The 21,052-nt window shown below is 45.7% G+C and overlaps 1 protein-coding gene across 1 annotated transcript; it reads right to left on the bottom strand.

Moving 5' to 3' along the window:
- Window positions 1-17,987: 17,987 nt before the first annotated feature.
- Window positions 17,988-19,579, bottom strand: LOC131414572 (transmembrane epididymal protein 1A-like). Its single transcript, XM_058555584.1, has one exon. It carries the CDS (start codon window positions 19,560-19,562, stop codon window positions 18,675-18,677), a length of 888 nt encoding a protein of 295 aa, XP_058411567.1. The 5' UTR covers window positions 19,563-19,579; the 3' UTR covers window positions 17,988-18,674.
- Between the last annotated feature and the right edge of the window lie 1,473 nt (window positions 19,580-21,052).

The following is a 21,052-nucleotide window of genomic DNA, read 5'->3' as shown; positions in this document are numbered from 1 at the left end:
CCATTTGCAAAACTATGACATGCATGGCACCACCTGGAGTTGCGCAGTGCTGAGATCCTACACGAGGGCATCATATTTCAGCACTGATCAGTGTCAAATATATGCTGGGGAACAGTGTCGCAAATTTGATGCTAAGTAAACCCCTATTATTAGCTTAATCTGAGGGTGTAGACAGGGTGTGGGTCTTAAAATCTGCCCTTGCCTTGAATCTCCCAGAGGTCCTGCTACCCCTGCTTACCTCCAAAAGCCTCCAGGCCTTCTTGCATTCCTTCACCCATCTCCTCCCTCCCTGCAGTGGGAGGGGTGGTGATTAATGCAGAGGCCTCGGTTTACATGACAGTCAATTTATGAGCCACTTCAGTAGGCAGTGATCCTGGGCTGGTGAGTGTTTAAGATAAAGCTGTCATTATGGTTAGAGTAACAACAAACAGCTCGAGCAATGTTAGCAGAACCTTTCCACCGTGGAACTCACAGGGCTCCCACTTTATTCCCACAAAATCTCTGTGAAGTTAGAAGAGAAGTGGGCACATTCTCCAATTTACCCCAGGAGAAATTGAGGCCAGAGAGGAAAAGTGACTTTCCCAATGTTATGGGCTGAATGTTTGTGTCCCCCTCGAAATTCATATGTTGAAATCCTAACCCCCAATGTGATGGTATTTGGAGATGGGGCCTTTGGGAGATGATTAATCATGAGGGCAGAGCCTTCATGAATGGGATTAGTGCCCTTATAGGAAGAGACACAAGAGAGATGGTCTCCTTCTCTGCCATGTGGGGATATAATGAGGAGGTGGCCAGGAAGAAGGCCTTCACCAAGAACCCCACCACGCTGGCACCCTGATCTCAGACTTCCAGCCCCTAGAACTGTAAGAAATAATTTGCTAAGTCACCCAGTCTATGGTATTTTGTTACAGCAGCCCAAAAGGACTAAGAACCCCAGGATCACTCAGCAATTTGGTAAAGGAGCCTTCTACCTCAGTGCATCGCTACTCAGACAACTGCTACTTCTATTTGCAAACCCCACACCCCCAGACCCCACATGGGGAATGTATCAGTCAGGGTCCATCAGGAGACAGAAACCATACAGTGACTTGACCAGGGCAAGTTTAATATAAATAATTACTAACTATAACAGGGTTTGGGATAAAGGAAGGTTGGCTAGTAATTGGTGGATAAAGCTCGAGTGAATATAGGAGTAGTGGGATACAGGGATTGGCCACTACCCCTAGAGCTGAGATAGAGCACCCAAAGAAGGAACAAATATGCAAGAAGGTCTCCCTCCGCGGGGCTGAGATCCAGACCTCACTGAAGAAGACGCAGCCAGGGCTCGCTGGATGGGGAGGTGCTGTGCCAGCAGGACTCACTGAGAAAGAGATCCCTGGGGTGAAGAGTTGGGGAGCTGCCCACGGACAGGTGCTGGTGCTGCTGGCTGCTGGGTGCTACAAGAACTGTGTGCAGCTGTCTTGTTCTGCAGGAGGCTGCCCGGGGGAGCACACCGGAAGCTGGAAGCCTGGCCCCTTCCTCCTCCAGACTCCTTCCAGTGCCCACTACTGAGAAGGCTTAGCATTCGGCTGGCTGGCAAAGGAGAAATACTTCAGGGTCCAGCTCCATTATCACAGAGCAATAGACTTGGTGCAGAGAGGCAATAACTTGATAACTGCCGCATGGAATGTAGAACCTGGAGTCCCTCAAGAGTATGTTAATTCCATTTGGTAGCTGTCAGCTCCAAACCAAGCTTCCAGAAAGGAGAATCTCTGGGCACAGGAAGGAGGAAAAGGGACCCAGCAATTCAGAAGACAGATCAGCAAGGTGACAAGTATGCCACCTAGGAAATACCCTTGGGGAAGGGAGGAATCCATAATAAATGTTTTCGTACTATTTTTTTTGCTGAGAAAGATTGGCCCTGGGCTAACATCCGTGCTTATCTTCCTCTACTTTGTATGTGGGATGCCTGCCATAGCATGGCTTGATAAGTGGTACGCAGGTCTGCACCTGGGATCCAGGCCTGTGAAACCCAGGCTGCCAAAGCGGAGCATGCGACCTTAACCGCTATGCCACCAGGCCAGCCCCAGTACTTTTTTTTTTTGTGAGGAAGATTAGCCCTGAGGTAACATCCGGTGCCAATCTTCCTCTTTTTCTTTGTTGAGGAAGACTGGCCCTGGGCTAACATCCATGCCCACCTTCCTCTACTTTATATGGGACGCTGTCACAGCATGGCTTGACAAGCGGTGCGTCAGTGCACTCCCAGGATTTGAACCTGAGAACCCCAGGCTGCCGAAGTGGAGCAGGCAAACTTAACCACTATGCCACTGGGCTGGCCCCCCCAGTACTTTTTAATCAAGATATAATTTATATGCGATTAAGTGCACTAATCTTGAAGGTACTGCTTGACAAATCCTTCCACGTGTATAAACCCATGTGACCACTTCTCCAGATCAAGAGAGACCATTTCCAGCACCCCAAAGGGTTCCCTCATTCCCCTTCCAGTCAACAAAGAAATTCTCACTGTTCTGACTCCTATCATCATGGATTGGTTTCCCTATTTTTGAATTTCATATATGTGGAGTTACATAGTATCCGCTCTTAGGAGTCTGGTGTCTTTTATCATTGTCTCTGTGAGAGTCATCCATGTTGTGATGAGTAGTAAAACCAGAAAAATGTTTAAGCAAAAAAAGAAACAGAGAAAAATCAGCCATGATGCTTACTATACTGTTTCTATGAAGACATGTCTGGTTACAAGCATGTCTACACATCTACTCTCCATGATGTAGATTTGTGAATATATTTCTGATCATCAGGTGACCATCATTTTACTGGCTGTGAGATGCTCTATTGGGTGGGCCTAGCAAGCTCAGGTAACCAGATAAGCCTCTGAACTGAGACGTACCATCCAGTGAGTGGGGCAGGGCAGGCTTTGAGCCATTTGTGTCACTGCTGAGTCTTCGGAGTCTGGAATTGGCAGAGGGAGCATGGAAGGGAGGACCTCAGGGAGCAGATCTAGCCGCTTGAAGGACAGGGCTTAGCTAGAGCAAAGTGGGCTGGGGCCCTCAGTGTGGCTATGAGCAGAGCCCAGCACCTCAGGCAAGGCCCTGGGGTTAAGTGGTTGTGACTCAGAGAAGAACAGGTGACAGGCCCTTGGAAAACTCACTTTAGTGCCACCACCTGCCAGTCGAGAGTGGGCAGGAGCTGGGATGATGAGCTGGTCCTTTTTGCTCCTGTCCAGGGGTTGAGCATCTAGGGCTGCAGTGCGGCTCAGCAGGTGATGCAGGGAACTTTGGTTGCAAGAAAGGAATTCACTGGAAGGATACTGGCAGATTTCACAGAGTCTAAGGATAGGAAGGGTAGGAGACCTTACGAGGATCTGGGGACTGGAAAGGCAAGGACCAAGTTTCTTTCTCTCATTTTTGTGCCCATGAGTGGTCCCTCTCTGGCTCTGGAAGGTCTCTCTTGTTTGCTTCTCTCTGCCTATGTCTCCACTCCCTCCCTTCTCTCAGCCTTCTCTATTTTACCATATGCCCAATAAAATCTGGCTGTGTCAGCCTCATTCTCTGAGACCTCCAGGTGAAGGGCCCGTGGGGTCTGTCTCAGTCTCCAGAGAGGGAAACCAGTTGGTAACAACCCCCCCTGCTTTGGATCCTCTGGGGTCTAGGCAACCAGGTTGAGAGGGCACTTGGTGCAGTCATGGTCCCCAGGGTTGAGGGGGAAGGGGTCTATAAGAAGACAGCACGGTCAGGAGAAGTGACAGGTGACTTTGGTGACCAGGAAAAGAAGAGCAAGTAAGGTCTGGCGTTGAGAAAACCATCCCCTGGAGTTTCCCCTGCAGAACAACCTCTGCGGTTGGCTGTGCTCTAGCGAGAATCTGAGGGCTTAATCTGGTTCTGGAATGCGATGACCAGCTGTAGAGAAAGAAACAGTAGCTGCGATCTCTGCTGACGGGAACTGGGCGGCAGGACAGTTGGAAACCTGCTGAGGTTCCACGACTGGAGAAGGAGTGTTAGACAGAGATGGGAAAGCTGGGCAGGGGAGGGGCAGAGGCTTTGGAGCCATGAAATCTCAGCTCTGTCATTTCTTAGGCTATGTGTAACCTTGGGTGGGTCACTTAATCATTCTGACACCAGTTTCCTCATCTATAAATTGAGATAACATTTATCCCACAGGGTGGGTGCTAAAATTAGAGATAATGACTGCATGGATCACAGTGCTCTAGAAGCTAGCCATTGTCATTGTTTTGACACACACACACATACACAAACAGAAGGAGAGAGAAGGTGAGTGACTGCATGGGTCTCCTGATTGCATGGAAGATGCTGTTGTAGTCTTTAAACAGTGCAGGCTTGGTACTGGGGCATCTGAGGGCCTTTCAAGGGCCTTACAATAATGTTGAGACCTCAAATTAAAAGACTGGCTCAAAAATTAAAAAAAAAAAAAAAGAAAAAAGACTGGCTCAAAACACAAAACAAAAACTCCACAACTGAAATTGACCAAGGTTAAGTCATCTGTAACTCAACTAACTCATAAATGTTATCTTAAATTCTTCTTAAATATAAACTCTGCAAGAGCTACATAGGCCATAGTATGTTGGCATCAGAGTGCCTACCTTTGTATTTTGGCTCCACCACTTACTAGCTGTGTGGTTTTGGGCAAGTCACTGAACCTCTCTGTGCCTGTTCCTCATTTGTAAAATGAGAATAATAATAGTACCTACTTCAGAGGGTTGTTGTAAAAGACTTAGAATGGTGCCTGGCACATAACAGGTCTAGCTATTAGTATATTTACTGTGGGATGAGGGTACATTTTAATATACTTGATATAATTAAGATAGGGCCTCCAAAGTCAGGGTCTGAACATTATTAGGTCTTAAAACAGCCCTGATCATGTTTATGTGACTATATTTTTATGTAAAGCAGGTGTAACTTAGATTGCAAAGCACAGATGTGTATGTCCTCATAAAAACTAATGGTTCTCTGCAGGGCGATACTGCTCCCAGACGTATTTTGGAAATCCGTATTTTTTTTTTTCCCATAATGAATAGGGGTTACTGCTGGTGTTTACTGGGGCCATACTGGCATGATAAAAGATTTCTTTTGTGTCCCTCAGGACTTTGAAATACAAGTGAAAAACCTGTTTATAATGATCCAATTCTAGAATCTAACTGAACCTGGAAGTATGTAGGTGAAAAACCTGCTTATAATGATTTGGGCTCAGAACTAATTCCATTTTACAAATGAACACAAAGTTTTTGTTCTTTTTGGCAAGGTTTAGTAAGTACCAAATTTCCTAGGAAGCTACAACTTCATACGTTAAGAAAAGATTGTACTGTGTTTTGTTTAAAACTTTCCTAAGAGTTCACCATTTGAAAAGTCACCAATGGCAATCCTGCTTGGGTCACTAGAGTCACCACATCCATCTGCATCGGAACTGTCATCTTCATGGTGATTCTGCATTTACAAAGGAATATACTGTTTTAGCCTGAATGACAAAATGTGAAATATAAAGGAAAAGAGTCAACAATAATCAGTTGAATATTGAAAATTTGGTTTTACATCTGCCCGCATACGAATAGTTGCCAACATGCCAACTCTGTACTTCTTTTTTTAATAAACATTGACTCCAACAAGATAAAGTAAAGATTTTACAACCAAACACATTTATAAAGCTGACAGCATATCATACTTCTGAGATTTAAAGGAAAAGTTTGAAAACTAGAATTTTCACTGAATTTTTTTTTTTTTTTTTTTTGTGAGGAAGATCAGCCCTCAGCTAACATCCATGCTAATCCTCCTCTTTGTGCTGAGGAAGACCGGCTCTGAGCTAACATCTATTGCCAATCCTCCTCCTTTTTTTTTTCCCCCAAAGCCCCAGTAGATAGTTGTATGTCATAGTTGCACATCCTTCTAGTTGCTGTATGTGGGACGCGGCCTCAGCATGGCCAGAGAAGCGGTGCCTCAGTGTGCGCCCGGGATCCGAACCCGGGCCGCCAGTAGCGGAGCGAGCGCACTTAACCGCTAAGCCACGGCGCCGGGCCTCACTGAATGTTAAAAAACATCTTTGAGTCGAGGATAAAGTTGTTGCTGTTTTCTTTCAAAATAATATAAATGCTTGCCAAATAGGGTAAGCAACACATCGTAGAAAAAACTCAAATTACCAGTGAACGACAGGTTATTAGAACAATGATAGGAAAAAAATCCAACTGAAATGATTTTTTTATCCCACTGAATTTTGATGATACTGTTCTAAGAAAAATTGACGAGATGGTGAAAGGTGTTGAATATGAGCTGTGTAATGAGATCAGGCAAGCAAATTTTCATTACTAGTGGATGAGAGCCCCCTGCGGGATAAGGAAGCTCTCTGCTCACATGGATAAGGTTAAGGAATGAAAAAAGCCACGGTGGAAATTTATTTTCAGAATTACTGACAATGGTGTTGACAGCATTTGAAACCCTTAAAAATGATTTCATAGAAAAAATAATTCCCTTTTCCCATGTCATTGTATAGTCCACAGATTGAGCCTCAGCTGTAATTTGTTGGCAACATAGGTTTACAGGCCATTAAAAAAAATTAGCACCAGATGTTTAGCACAATGCAAAGAAAACATTTTGTGAAAATTGTGTATTATTTTATGTATTTTGGATTACTTGCTGTCTTTCAGGATTTTCACTGTTACTCTGATACAGTCCCAAGTGGCCCACCTCTGAAGGCCTGAATTTTCTAAGACCTTTTGTATTCTCTTCTAATCCAGCCTCTGTTCTCCACCACTTGATGAAACAGAATAACCCCAGGCCACAGTGAAATAAATGGGATCCAGAACTCAATCATGTAAAATGGAAGGTTGCGTTTTTGCAGTGTTAATAAAAAACTATTTTCCAGGAGGCTGTACTATCAAAAAAAGACTCAAATGGGGTCCAGTCCTGTGGCCTAGTGGTTGAGTTTGGCACGCTCCACTTCAGCAGCCTGGGTTTCAGTTCCTGGGCGCAGACCTATACCACCTGTCAGCGGCCTTGCTGTGGCTGTGACCCACATGCAAAATAGAGGAAGACTGGCACAGATGTTAGCTCAGGGAGAATCTTCCTCAGCAAAAAAAAAAAAAAAAAAAAAGGCTCAGGAGCCAGCCCAGTGGCGTAGTGGTTGAGTTCGCGCACTCCACTTCGGCAGCCTAGGGTTTGCAGGTTCGGATCCTGGGCACAGACGTAGGCACTGCTCATCAAGCCATGCTGTGGCAGGCGTCCCACATATAAAGTAGAGGAAGATAGGCGCGGATGTTAGCCCAGGGCCAATTTTCCTCAGCAAAAAGAGGATTGGCAACAGGTGTTAGCTCAGGGCTAGTCTTCCTCACCAAAAAAAAAAAAAAGCTTAAAGGTAAATATATTAAAGCATGTTGTACACAGCTATCCACATATCCAGCTGAGCAAGTCCCAATTCAGTTATGTCCAACCTGTCCTCTCCACCCGCCGGGATCCCCCCAATACTGGGCCCACACTGTCTAAAGCCTGCAACAGTACTGCCTGGGATTCTCCTCCAAACACAACCACATACATTCAATCAAGCACCTTCCATTCAATCATGGAGACCCAAGCAAGCACCCATCCTCTCTCTCCATCTGCTTTGTGTGTGTGTGTGTGTGTGGGTGTCTGTGTGCAGATCAAAATGATGACAATGGCTAGCTTCAAGAAACCATGCATGTCCCCAACATTATCTCTCATCATAGCGCCCACCCTGTGTAGGGTAAGTGTTCTTATCCCTTTAATTTGCCTCAGTTTGAGACTCAGGTTTGGGAACCAGGGCTGCTCAGGCGCCTGGAGTGAATCCCATTATACTGAAATACGCATTATCTTGGGGTTTATTATATATGGTCTTCAAGGTCTTTTTAAACACTAATGTATGCCTTGAATGAGTATTGAAACTTCAAGACAGGAGATGTGATCTCTGAGATATTTCATCCCTACCTTGCTCCATGTCATGCAGAAGGAATTTTTTTGACACTACTCCTATAAATAAAGCCAATGCTGTTATGAGAATATTCTTCTTTCTTATATTTTCTTCTTTGACAGCCTATAATTTGCTTAACACGTTATTCCTGTTTCCATGAGGGTTATCCTTTCTTTCTCTTATCATATACAAATGAGCCTGGTGTGTTATTACATAACCTAACACTAATTTTAATTCCCATGTTAACTGGAACCTTTCTCTCTTTCATTCTTCTGATTTATTGTAAGGAAACACTCCCAATATTCTTATTTAAATCCAAACAGATTCACATAAGGATGTGCAACCATCTGTATCATGTACAGTTATGCTGGAGCATTTACATATGGAAATATATATATGGAAATATATATTATTTTATTATCGATCATTTTTATCTCTCCTTTTCATTTCAGTTAGGATATGAGAAAGAGGAAAGCAGTCCCTTATACCTGGGAGCCAGCCTGGCACTCGCCACTGGGCGTTGTGTTTTTCTGTTGCATACAAACAATTTCACACAACATCAGCATCAGACAAGGTCACTCTGTGACCTTGATGGATCTAGATAAAAACAAGAGCACTCTGCAATCATGTCTGAACACAGACAAAATGTGAACATGGTCCAAACCACAGGAATGACTAAACATCTCCCTGTCTTGGCTGATATGAGTGACTGCTGCTCCTCTACAATGATAGCTTTAGCCTCACCCTAGTCTGCCCTCCTTCTGGATAATATGTGTTAAAATATCCAGTTATAGAATGATTCCCACTTCCTGACAGCATCCAATCTAAAGCAAAGCACCACTTCCATGAACCCTCCTTAAAGTCACCTAACACAAACCTAAATCCTGTAAGTCCTTTCTACCACAGTCCCCCATGGTGTGTAGTCTCCCTCTTTGCAATGAGAATAAATTTTTTTTTTTTTTTTTTTTAGTGAGGAAGATTAGCCCTGAGCTAACATCCATGCCAATCCTCCTCTTTTTGCTGAGGAAGACCGGCCCTGAGCTAACATCAGTGCCGATATTCCTCCACTTTATGTGGGACGCCGCCACAGCATGGCTTGACAAGTGGTGCGTCCGTGCGCGCCCGGGATCTGAACCTGGGCCGCCAACGGCAGAGTGCGCGCACTTAACCACTACGCCATGGAGCAGACCCTCCCCCCCCCCGTTTTTTTTTTTTTGTGAGGAAGATCAGCCCTGAGCTAACATCCATGCCAATCCTCCTCTTTTTTGCCGAGGAAGACTGACCCTGAGCTAACATCCGTGACCATCTTCCTCCACTTTATGTGGGACGCCGCCACAGCATGGCCTGACGAGTCGTGTGTCAGTGAGAGCCCGGGATCCGAACCTGGGCCGCCAGCAGCGGAGCGCGTGCCCTTAACCCGTACACCATGGGGCCGGCCCCTGAGAATAAATTTAACTTGTTCAACTGCAAGTGTCTTCCTGAGGGTCTTTGGCTGGGAGGCATTGACAGACATTATATGATATCTATCTATATATCTGTATATAGTTTTTGCAATTATGTATGTAGATATTATGTATGTAGATTATTATGTAGATTATATTACAGTAGGCCTCCCTTATCCGTGGTTTTGCTTTCCATGGTTTCAGCCACCCTCAGTCAACTGTGGTCTGGAAATATTAAATGGAAAGTTCCAGAAATAAACAATGCATACGTTTTAAATTGCTCCCTGTTCTGAGTAGCGTGATGAAATCTTGTCTGTCCTGCTCCATCCCGTCCAGATGTGAATCATCACTTTGTCCAGCGTGTCCACCTACCCACCTGCTAGTTACTTAGTAGCTCTCTCGGGTATCAGATAGACTGTTGTGGTATTGCAGTGCTTGTGTTCAAGTCACCCTTATTTTACTTAATAATGGCCCCAAAGTGTAAGAGCAGTGATACTGGCAATTCGGACATGCCAAAGAGAAGCCGTAAAGTGCTTCCTTTAAGTGAAAAGGTGAAAGTTCTCCACTTAATAAGGAAAGAAAAAAAATCATATGCAGAGGTTGCTAAGATCTATGGTAACTTTTATTACAATATATTATTATAATTGTTCTGTTTTATTATTAGTTATTGTTGTTAATCTCTTACTGTGCCTAATTTATAAATTAAACTTTATCATAGTTATGTATATACAGGAAAAAAACATAGTATATATACTGGGTTCGGCACTATTCGTGGTTTCAGGCATCCACCAGGGGTCTTGGAACGTATCCTGCAGATAAGGGAGGAGTACTATACTAAGAATTTCATTTCAAGATAGTAAAGGGGCTTTACAAAGTATTTGTTATAAAAACAGGGTATTGAATTTGGTAAGACCCTTGATAGAAATTTTCTGATCTTGACCCTGCCTATAGGTGAATTGCAGTGTGTTGTTTTGTCTGCATATAAAGCCTGCGTGTGAATGTAGACCTTGCACAGGATGCCACTTCAATGAGCGGGTAGTGTCAAATTACAAAAAAAAAAAAAAAAATTGTCCTTGAATTAAATACAGAGCAAATTATTCTGCTTTGCAGCTTAAGAGAAGGGACTGGCCCGGGCCTGCTTGGAGTCGACCTCATCCTCCCGTGCCCCGGTTTGGGTCCATTTCGTTGTTGTTTCACGCTTCCCTGTTAATTGGACATATTGGGCACTACTGTCAGGGCATTAAACCTTGTCATTCCCATTTAGGACATTCATGTATCCCTATCATTTGCTTTCCAGATGTGCGCTTTTATTCTGAGTCAGCACATCTGGCATCCCAACCATCCTGCCGTGAACTGACTGCTGCGTTAAACGAGTGGACAAAAGTGTTATTATGACCTCCTGGAATGAAACTGCCAACTTTTCTTACTTTTCAAAAATTAACTGCTAAAAAGGGGGGAGAGGCACTTAGGAAATTCTGAGAAGCCCTGATGACTAAGATAAATGATGTTTTGTGACTGAGAAAAGTGTACCTGCTTACGTAGGCATTCTGTTTCCCACCTGCACAGCTCTTCATGCCCATATGCTCCGTGTATCAGCATCCTCTTGCCCGTTCCCTTAGTAAGTGCTGGAGAGCAATTTGTCAAAGAAATTTTTCTTTTAATAGTGTGTAGGAGGAGGTGGTTTAGATTTCTTAGAGCTAAGCATCAATATATGATTTTATAAGCTCACTGTTTATTTTCTATCCAACCACCTTCCACCCCAGGTCTGCGAGTGAGAGGATCTTGGTTGTTCGCTGATTCCTCCCAAGCGCTTAGAAGGCGCTAGAGAAATACTTACTGTATGCGCGAATGACTGGATGAATCAATCAATCCATCAATGATTCATCCACCTCCCTCCTTATTTCAGGTGTGTGAACTTCTGAGTACCAGAGCCATTCCGCCCTCGCGCGGGCCCTTACGGGAGAAGGACGCACGGCTGCGCGGGGGCCTCACCTCGGGCACCCACGCGGAGCGCAGGACACTTCTGCGGCGCAGCCTCCGCCTCCCGAATCTGGTGCCGTGCCTGGCGCTGAGGACTGGGGCGACCCAGGAGAGGCGGGTACATCACGTCTCCGGTCCCTCTCCCAGGCCGCGAGGCAAGGCCTCCGGGGCGAGGGCGGGAACAGAAGGAGCGAGGCGGTCAGACTGCCGGGACGCGCGCGCTCCTCCCTTGGGTGCCGGCTTGGGAAATCGCGCCCCCGCAGCCCCTCGCCGGAGCAGAGGTGGGCTCCGGGCTGAGTTCGTGACCTCCGCCCCACCCTCTAGGAGAGGAGAGCGACGCGTGCAGGGGTGTGGGGCCGTGACACCCCGGCCATTCTCAGGCCAGAACCCCTTTAACAAGAGGGTGGCAGTGGAGTGCAGCGGGCACAGACGGGGACAGCCTGGCAGAAGTGGGCTCCTTGCGCTCTTCACAGCTTACCAGCTAGTTCTGTGCCCTTGGTCAACTTTTTATTTTGATTTCATTGGAAAAAAAAATCAAGCGTGCTACTCGTATTCTTTCTTTTGTACATGGTAACACAATCAGAAGTACAAAAAAAAAAAAAAAAAAAAGGGAAAGTCACGTCTGTCTCCCAGATTCTGTCCTAGCACACCAGGACGGGTTGAATTGCAAGACAGTGAGGAGCTGCCACACAGAGAGAGCACTCCGTCTCTCGGAGATGGGTTCGTGGGAACTGCGTGCCCAGAGAGAGGGCTTGCCAGAGGAAGTTAAGGAATTGTTTTCACGAGGGCGGATGGGCGTGGGTGCACAGGGCAGGGAGAAGGACGTTGTCCAGGTTGAGTGCGGGCTCCGCTCGGTGTCTTCAAAGAATTGCGAAGTAGAGAAGAAAGTGGTCTCGTCACCGAGGCAGTGAGGAAGGGGGTGGGGTAATCTCTGGAAGCCGAAGGCAGCCCAGAGCAGTAGGTAGTGGGGGGAGGGGGTGCGGAGGAGAGAGAAGGAGGAGAAGGAGGAGAAAGAGAGAGGGAGAGAGAGAGAAATTGAGAGAGGGAGAGAAGGGAAGAGACAGAGAGAGACCTGTGAAGACACGGAGGGATACCTGGGTGAGGCGTTAAGGGGTAGGAGGACCTTGAAATATGGATCATTATCCTTCCTGTGGTCCCGTTTGTACTCACAGGCTGGTGAGGAGAGAGGAAATTTGATTTCAGTTTCTACCTGCTGTATGGTAGGCACTCACTAACCAGGGTAATGAACTAAATAGTTAACTATATAATGCACAATCATCAAACTAGAATAATGCTCACTGTGGTCCTGGAATTAACTTCCGGTCCCACCTTACCAAGCTACTGGTAAAATCTCTAGCTGAGCATGGTTTAGGGGAAGTCTTTGTCCTAAGTATGTTCATTTCTTCTTGTCCTTTCATCATCCAGTTTTTCTTTTTTTTTTTTGTGAGGAAGATTGGCCCTGAGCTAACATCTGCCCATCCTCCTCTTTTTTTTTGCTGAGGAAAACTGGCCCTGGGCTAACGTCCATGCCCATCTTCCTCCACGTTATATGGGACGCTGCCACAGCATGGCTTGACAAGTGGTGTCGGTGTGCGCCCGGGATCCGAACCAGCAAACCCCAGGCCGCTGCAGCACTTAACCGCTTGCGCCACCTGGCCGGCCCCTTTCATCATCCAATTTTACTTTATGATGGTACTAATGCCCGTATTTTGTTGATGCAGCTGGGGTGACACTATGGGACAATGCAGGACCAGTTCCACTAGTCTTGGGAGAGTAGGTTCCCTCCCAATGTCCCAGGGGCCATCCTTCTCTGGGAGGAGAAGGAATGCAAAGAGGAACTGGGAATAAGAAACATGTCTTTGTTGGCTACTCCCTTTCTGGGAACAATATCGATACTTATTTTCTGTGTTATAAGTCCCTGATTTTCCTCCTACCTCCCTGGCTGCTCCTTGTTGGTCTGCCTTCCAAGTGTCTCTCTTCGTTTTTCCAATTAGATGTGGTGCCTCTCAGAGTTGTGTTCCAAGGCCTCTTCCCTACGCACGCTCCCTGGGTGAGCTCATCCATCCCTGGTGATCAGAAATGGCTTTAATGACCAATGATGACTCCGAGATCTCCTTCTCTACCCATTCCTTTCTCTTGAGCTTCAGACTCGTACATCCATCTACTTTCAGAACAACACCTTAAACTTCATGTCTCCAACCAGAATTCATCTCTTCTCCTCCAGCTCCCTGTCTTGGTTTTCATTTTCTCAGTGATGGCATTTACCTTCCTCCTCAGCTGTCCAAGCTTTGGCTTCTTCCCCTCTCTCTCACCCTACCAACTCCAGCCATGATGTCCCGTCAGGAACCATCTCCATCAGCTCTCCAGTCCATGCACTTTTCTTCCTCTGCAGCCACCACCACCTGTTTGTCTCCTAACTGGTCTTCCTGCTTCCAGGTTTGCCCTGCTCCAGGCCTCACTCCACATGGAGCCTGAGTGATGTTTCCAAAATGGAAATTTGATAATTACCGTTGGTTTCAGGATAAACACCAAATTTCTTCATGTGGCCTAGAAGGACTCTGACCCTTGTCTGCCTTTCCACCTTCGTGGCTTGCCACTCCAGGCTCAAACACTGAGGTCTAACCTCCCACTTTCAGTCACTTCTTTCAGCGTTTATGCTATGACCTGGAGACTTTCCCTTGGTCCTTTCCCTCTCTCCCGAATGTTTCCCCCACCCCTCCTCCCCTGGCCATACTCACCCTTCACGTCCCTGTGGGGACATCACTTTTCTAGAAGCTTTCCCTGATCTCCAAGTCTGGCTTAGCTGCCCCTCATCACAGGCCCTTCAGATTGCATGTAGCTTACTGTTTATCTACCTTTCTTCTCCTGCTGAACCATAATCAGCTTGAAGGCAGGGACCCTGGCTTCTGGGCCAGTTCATTATTCTCAGAACCCAGCATGGGGTCTGGCATATAGTAGATGCTTAATAGATATTGAGTAACTGCTTGAATGAATAAATGAAAGAATTGAACATGTGAGAATAAATGAAGACCAGCCAAAAGAGAAAAAGCCTATCTTTTCAGTGCTTGCTATAGCAAGGGAGTCAGTCACCATCATTTGCTTTTTGGCAGAGACTCAAAGGCAGGCAGAGAAGTGGGGAAGCTTCATAGTGAAAAAGAGGGAAGACTTCAGTATGCTTTGATTGGAGGCTGTTGGCATGGAGAAGCTGTAGGCAGGCATCCTATGTGGTTGGTTAGGGGTGCATATTTAGCTTTCTCTGGTTGGCCCTGAGTTGAAAGTGGGGCAAAAATTAGGGAAGCTGTTAGTTATTCATCAAGTCCTTCCCACTTTGGGTCTATTGTTCCAGGGGTTATTGTTTGGCTTCCTCGACTGATTACTAGAGACAGCTAACTGACTTGCTACAAGTCTGACTTATAGATAGTAGGCTGGCTTCCTGGGCTGGTTACTGTAGATAATGAGTTGGTTTCCTGGGCTAGTTGCTGCAGATGTCAGCCAGAGTTTTATTTTTATATGTGGTCTGGCTATTGCCCATTTGTATATTCAGTCTCTCAAACTAATATTTATTTATTTATTTATTTAATTGCAGGGGAAGATTTGCCCTAAGCTAACATCTATTGCCAATCATCTTCCTTTTTCCTTCCTTTCCCCCTCAAAGCCCTAGTACGTAGTTGCGTATAGTTGTAGGTTCTTCTGGTTCTCCTAAGTGAGCTGCCGCCACAGCATTACTACTAATAGACGAGTGGTGTGGTTCCGTGCCCCACTCCGGAACTGAACTCAGGTTGCTGAAGTGGAGCGTGCAGAACATTAACTCCTAGGCCATCATGGCTGGATCTCAAACTAGTATTTATTGAACGTCTATGGTACACCATGCTCTGTATTAAGTGTTGTATATGCAGTACCTCATTTATTTCTCACAATACCTCTGTGGGGTCGGCATTGCCATTTCTGCTTAACCCTAATCACTTTCTCCTTCGGAGCACATGCTAGCCACATTTTCTGTCTTCGGGACCTCCTTGATGCTTTAGGTCCCCCCCCAAAATTTACTGAGGACTGGGGCTCTGGGGTTCTCCTCCAGCCCGAGGTTGCCATCTTTCTGGGCATGTCAGTATCCCTGCTCAGTTCCCTCTCACAATGCAAGACTCTGAGTTCTGGATTTCTTCATTTTCACTGACTTTCACCTCCAAACCTTTTCAGTCATCCACGCCTTAGTCATCAGGCACATCAATCATCATCACCAGGAAAGGCCTTATCTCTAATATATAAACCCTGTTATCCACTCTGTGATTGAAATACCTTCCTACCCTTTCAGCTCTCCAAGGCAGTAATTAATTCTGGGTAAGGGCATTATGATAGATTTCAAAATACTTTAAAATAGTCTTTGGTATTTTCTAAGATGTACAACATGAATAATCAAAAAAAACCCCTCTAAATATTGTTTTTTAATCTTTAAAAATAAGTGTCACCCACCTGCACACCTGTCACTTTCTCTCTCTCCTTCTAGAGGGAACAGGAAAGGGAGGAAGTCCATATAGCATTATATAGTCACAGTCATGCTGCAATCAGAACCTATAATGATGAAGTTCATTTAAAATGAAGTCACTATTATTATTTTGGAAGATCTCAAAAAATCATGGCAAACACAGTTGACATAAATCATATTTGAGTGGCCATGTTCCAATATGCTGAGTATGATGGTTAATTTTATGTGTCAACTCAGCTAGGCCGTGGTACTCCGTTGTTTGGTCAAACACCAGTCTAGATGTTGCTGTGAAGGTGTTTTTTAGATGTGATTAACATTTAAATCAGTAGACTTTGAGTAAGCAGATTACCCTCCATAATATGGGTGGGCCTCATTCAATCAGTTGAAGGTTGTAAAAGAAAAGATTGAGGTGCCCTGAAGAAGACGGAATTCTGCCTCTAGACTGCCTTCAGACTCAAGATGGCAACACCGACTATTCCCTCGGTCTCCAGCCTGCTGGCCTGCTCCACATTTTGGACTTGCCAGCCCTCACAATCTCATGAGCCAATTCCTTAAAATTTCTACATATCAGTTGGTTCTCTTTCTCTGGAAAACCCTGACTAATACACTGGCAAGGGCCAGATGTGCAGGACAAAAATTTCCCCACACGGCACAAATGAAGATAAACAGGAGCCACCTCTGTAAATTACTTCCTATCTCTCACCCTGGCCATCAGTCTTCTGTCCCCCTAATTCCTCCTTATTAAATAGGCCCAGCATCTGATAACACTCATTTGTGTTTGTTGACTGAGGGATTATGCTTTCGCAGGTGGTTTTCAACCAGTGTGTGATGTCATTAGCATTTTAAGCTGCTTGTTTCCAAGTTGAAAAAGGAAGAGTCTTAACATTATCCTCGGATAAAGAATGTTCCACTAACAGGCTAAGAGATGTGTTTATCATAAGGCATCCTGAAAGTAAATCTGTGTTAAGCCTTCAGGGTTGGGGCACAGCCAGGTTTGGTGGAGTTTAAAGTTTATACAATTTGGAGGGCCCTCTTTAGAAAAAAGAATATAGAAATGTCTTACTTTTGCAATTTTTCAGTGATATGTGATCTTATAAACACCTTGCTGCTGCCCTTCCCAGGGCTTTGGATGGGACATGTAAAGTGAGGGGCCCTGAAACTTAAGCTTTATTAACTTGGGAGTAAATCTGGCTCTGCTTCTGGGGTTTTTAGGGTGGGGACAGAAGGAAAGGTGCTGGCCTCTCCTTAGGTTGGTTCCTGCTTCGTTGAGGAGGAAAGCTGGCGCTGGCCTGGTTCCAGCTGCTGGAGGAAGACACATTTCTCTTCCTGTCGATCCAGAATGTTCTCGCCCTCCAAGCCCTACTGGTGTGAGTTGCCAGAGCCTTGCCCCACTTCCATCCCTTCCCTTGCTCCCCTTCTCTGCCTTCACCCTTTGTCCCAGAGTTTGCCAGCGCCTGTTTTCCATGCTCTTGCACATTGTTTCTTTAGGGAGTGTCCAGTGATATTTCAGATGACACTGTGCAGCCTGTCTTGTCTTCCATCCTGCACGTGCAAGTGTCTCTCTATGCTTAAAGCTTTTTAGTCTCTGAGGACAGCATGGAGAGTGGCGTAATTGCAGCTGCTTTCTGAGTGGCCGCTTTTCTCTATGGTCCTTTCTCCACATCTATGGCCAGCATCTCCTCCCTTCTTCCTGCCTCTTCAGACCTCCAAGTGCTGGGTTTATCCATCTCACATAAGCAGACTCATGCTATTAGAAGCAGTGGCTTTCTAATTGTCCCCAGGGAGAAGTATTTTTGTACAGTTTGCCTTCATCTATTTCACTGAGTATATGAATCTACTAACAAACACCTCCTCTCCTCACTCTGGGAGAAGCTCAATGAGAGGCTGAAAATTTCTGCAAATTCCAGGGGGCTGACATTCTCAGGTTTTCTACCAGCTCTGAGTTCCTGCATCTTCAGAACCACTGAGCTCATTGGACCCCACACTTCATGGCAGTTCTTTCCCTCTGATCTGGGCCTTTCCTTTGATCTTGCCCCAGAATCACTCACACAAGACACATATATGCGTGTATCATAGATTTTACTGAAAGAGTTGTAATGATGAAGTTGTTTTATATCACAGTAGAAAACAAACAACTTAAAATTATATTTATCATCCTCATTTCTTCCAACCACCATTGGGAATTCCTCCCTTGCCTCTTTTCTCCCCAGATTTGAGCCCCTGCTGAACCCATTGCCACTCTTTTCCCCTCATCCCTTACTCCCTTAGAAGGCAGAAGTAGCCTCATTCAGTTTAGATTGAAAAACAGCAACAACAACAAAACCAGCTCTTCATCCTGCTACACTTACTGTGAATAAAAAAAGAGAGAAATAAAGAAAACAGAAGCCCTCACCATTATGCAAAAACGGACCCTCTCTCTTTCACACATTTAAACACTTCAGCTCTGGGCACACACATACACACACTAAGCCAGCCCTGCCTCAGACAGCTAGAACTCGCCCTGAGTCCCCAGCGACTCTCCGTCTCTCTCTCTTTCCTCATTTCATTTCCTCCTCTTGGATCCCAAAAGCTGTCAGAGAAAAGCGTTACGCTTATTCTCACTTCATGTAAGTCCATTGCCAGGAACCATACAGACCGAATAGTGAGACAGGACAGAGACAGACCTAGAGAGAAGCGAGTGATAATTAGAAGTAATCCTAGGAGTTGGAAGGTTTATTTAGGAACAAGAAATATGACTCCTGTGATGGAAAGCTACTTTGTAGATCCCAGGGCATTTCCATGCTATGCACACAGTGGGCATCTTCAAAACTCTCATTGCAAAAGGCATAGCACAAAGACAGCTTCCAAACCTAGACACCCCCATCCTGCAGCACGACCCCTTCTCTGAGCTTCTCAAGCTCTTCGCTGCTGTAGCCCGTGGGGCACGGCTGGTATTTGGTGCCTGGGGCCTCTCTCCAGGAGGACCAGTGATGGTGCCAGAGGCTGCAGAGGCCATAGACAGCAGCCAGCACGGCGGCTCCTATGCCCAGATGCCAGCAAAAGAAGACGGTGAGGAAGGCGAGATCTATGGGGTTTTCTCCTTTCCAGGGCTGCCCGGAGGGAGGAGCGTACATTAGCACACAGAGCTGCAGCATCCAGTTGCTGAGCACCAGCCCCATCCAGGTCTTGAGCACCCAGAGTGGAGGCTGGTCAGGGACCCAGACCTCGATGGTGAGCACCAGGCCGACCAGGAAGGTGGGCACTATGAACAGGAGGTGCACGCGGATCTCCAGGGTGCCCTTGTTCTCAATGTGGGACGCCATCAGCAGCGCCAGCACACAGAAGGCCAGGGCCTCGGCTGCTCGCTCCAGCTTCATATTCTGCCGTGCCCAACATGACTGGCTCACGATGTCCACCACGCCACTGAGCAGGAAGAACCCGTACATGGTGACATGTTGCCAGTTGTCCTTGAATAAGAACGGCCGCCGAGGGTCCTCCCAGTCTACCATTGTCAACCGGTTCACTCCTGGGGGGTAGAAGAACTCGGGGATGATGCCGAGCAGGGTGACGACCACCTTCACCACCCCTTCCACGGGTACCAGCTGCCACCACCTGTGTCCTCGCTTCTCCCTTGGAGGTAGAGGGGGTTTGAGGAACCTCTGTCCCCGTAGCAGGGCCAAGGACGTCAGCACTGAGTAGTAGAGTGAGAAGAGGAGGAAGAACATCCCTGGCAGCAGGTGTCCCGCAAGGGTACCCATGGTCCCGGTGTGTGTGTCGAGGCCAACAGGGCGACAGCTGGCAGATGAGCAGCGACCTCACAGGGCTCTCCTCACAAGCAAGAGTGGCTGCTTCTGAGCAGTGGAGAGATGTTCTTGATTCAGCCCCACCCCTGCCTCCCACACAGGGAGGAGTATCACCCTGTCGGAAATGTGAGTCACTCCCTGGGTGGGATCTCTTCAGAGATGTGGCACTTCACCTCACTCTGCTCCTCACTTAGATCTGCTAGGCCTGGGATCTCAACCTCTGCATCTCACTACAGGCATTGGTTCCCCCTTTCTCTCACCTGCCCCTCCGCCCCCACCCCTCTACAAAGAGAGAGGAGGGAAAGAGTTAGGGTGCTCCAGCAAAGAGGTGGGGTGACTAACTCTTTTATAGCGACTCTCTCTCCGTGCCAGGCGCATTACACATTTTTTTCTCATTTAAATCCCTCAGCAACCCTATGAGGGAGTTATTGTTAAACAAATTTTGCAGGTGACATTAAGACTTAGAGGAATGAGAAGAGGTGCACAAGGTAACACACCTAGCAGCCAGCACAGCAGAGCGACAATGTGGACCCACGTCTACTCATCTGTTTACAAAATCCTGAGTTTGTACATGGCAAAATGACTGAATCTCACCTCCAACACCTGCAAGTCACATGACTATGGGCAAGTTACTTTGTCTTCTTTAGCCTCAGTTTCCTGATCTGTAGAATGGGAATAGTAATTAGTTCATAGGTTTGTTGTGAGGATTTAATAGAATAATGTATGTAGAGTGTCTGATATATAGTAAATAATAAGTGGTAGTGATTATTATTAATTTTACTATTGTTATTACTAATGTCTCTTGCTAAATTCCTACGATGCTGAAGTTGTTCAAGAATTTCTATGAATGACACTAAAGCAGGAATCATAAAGAAAGAAAAGAGAAAAACAATTATATTTAAAAAAATTTAAAGCTCTTTATTAATAGAAATTAAACATTACAATCAATAATTTATATATTAATATTACTGTTAAGAAACAAATTTCAAAAGAAAAACAAACTGTAAAATTTTACTCCATATATAACAAAATGTTAGACTCCTTACAATATAAAGAGGTCTTATAAATCAAAATGTTAAAAATGGACACCTCAGTAGGAAAATGGGCAAAGGACATAAAGTGGTTATTCATCCAAGAAAAACTATACCTGCTTAATAAACCTATGAAATTGAAGATAATAAACTCATAGGTAAGCAAATGAATGACAATAAAATCAACATGATACCTGCTATAGACTGAAAGCTTGCCTCCCCCCCTAATTGATATGTTGACACTCTAACCCCCAATATGACGGTATTTGGAGGTCAGATCTTTGGGAGAAGATTAGGTTTTAGATTAGATCGTGAGGGTAGGGTCCTCATGATGGAATTAGTGCCCTTACACAAAGAGGAAGAGTGAGAAAGGTCTCTCAGCAGAATGTGTGTTCTGTTGTTGTTGGGTAGAGT

Source organism: Diceros bicornis, chromosome 15 (assembly GCF_020826845.1).
Source record: "Diceros bicornis minor isolate mBicDic1 chromosome 15, mDicBic1.mat.cur, whole genome shotgun sequence".
NCBI lineage: Eukaryota > Metazoa > Chordata > Mammalia > Perissodactyla > Rhinocerotidae > Diceros > Diceros bicornis.
The sequence above is the reverse complement of the archived record's forward strand: the minus strand, read 5'-3'. Positions and strand labels throughout refer to the sequence as shown.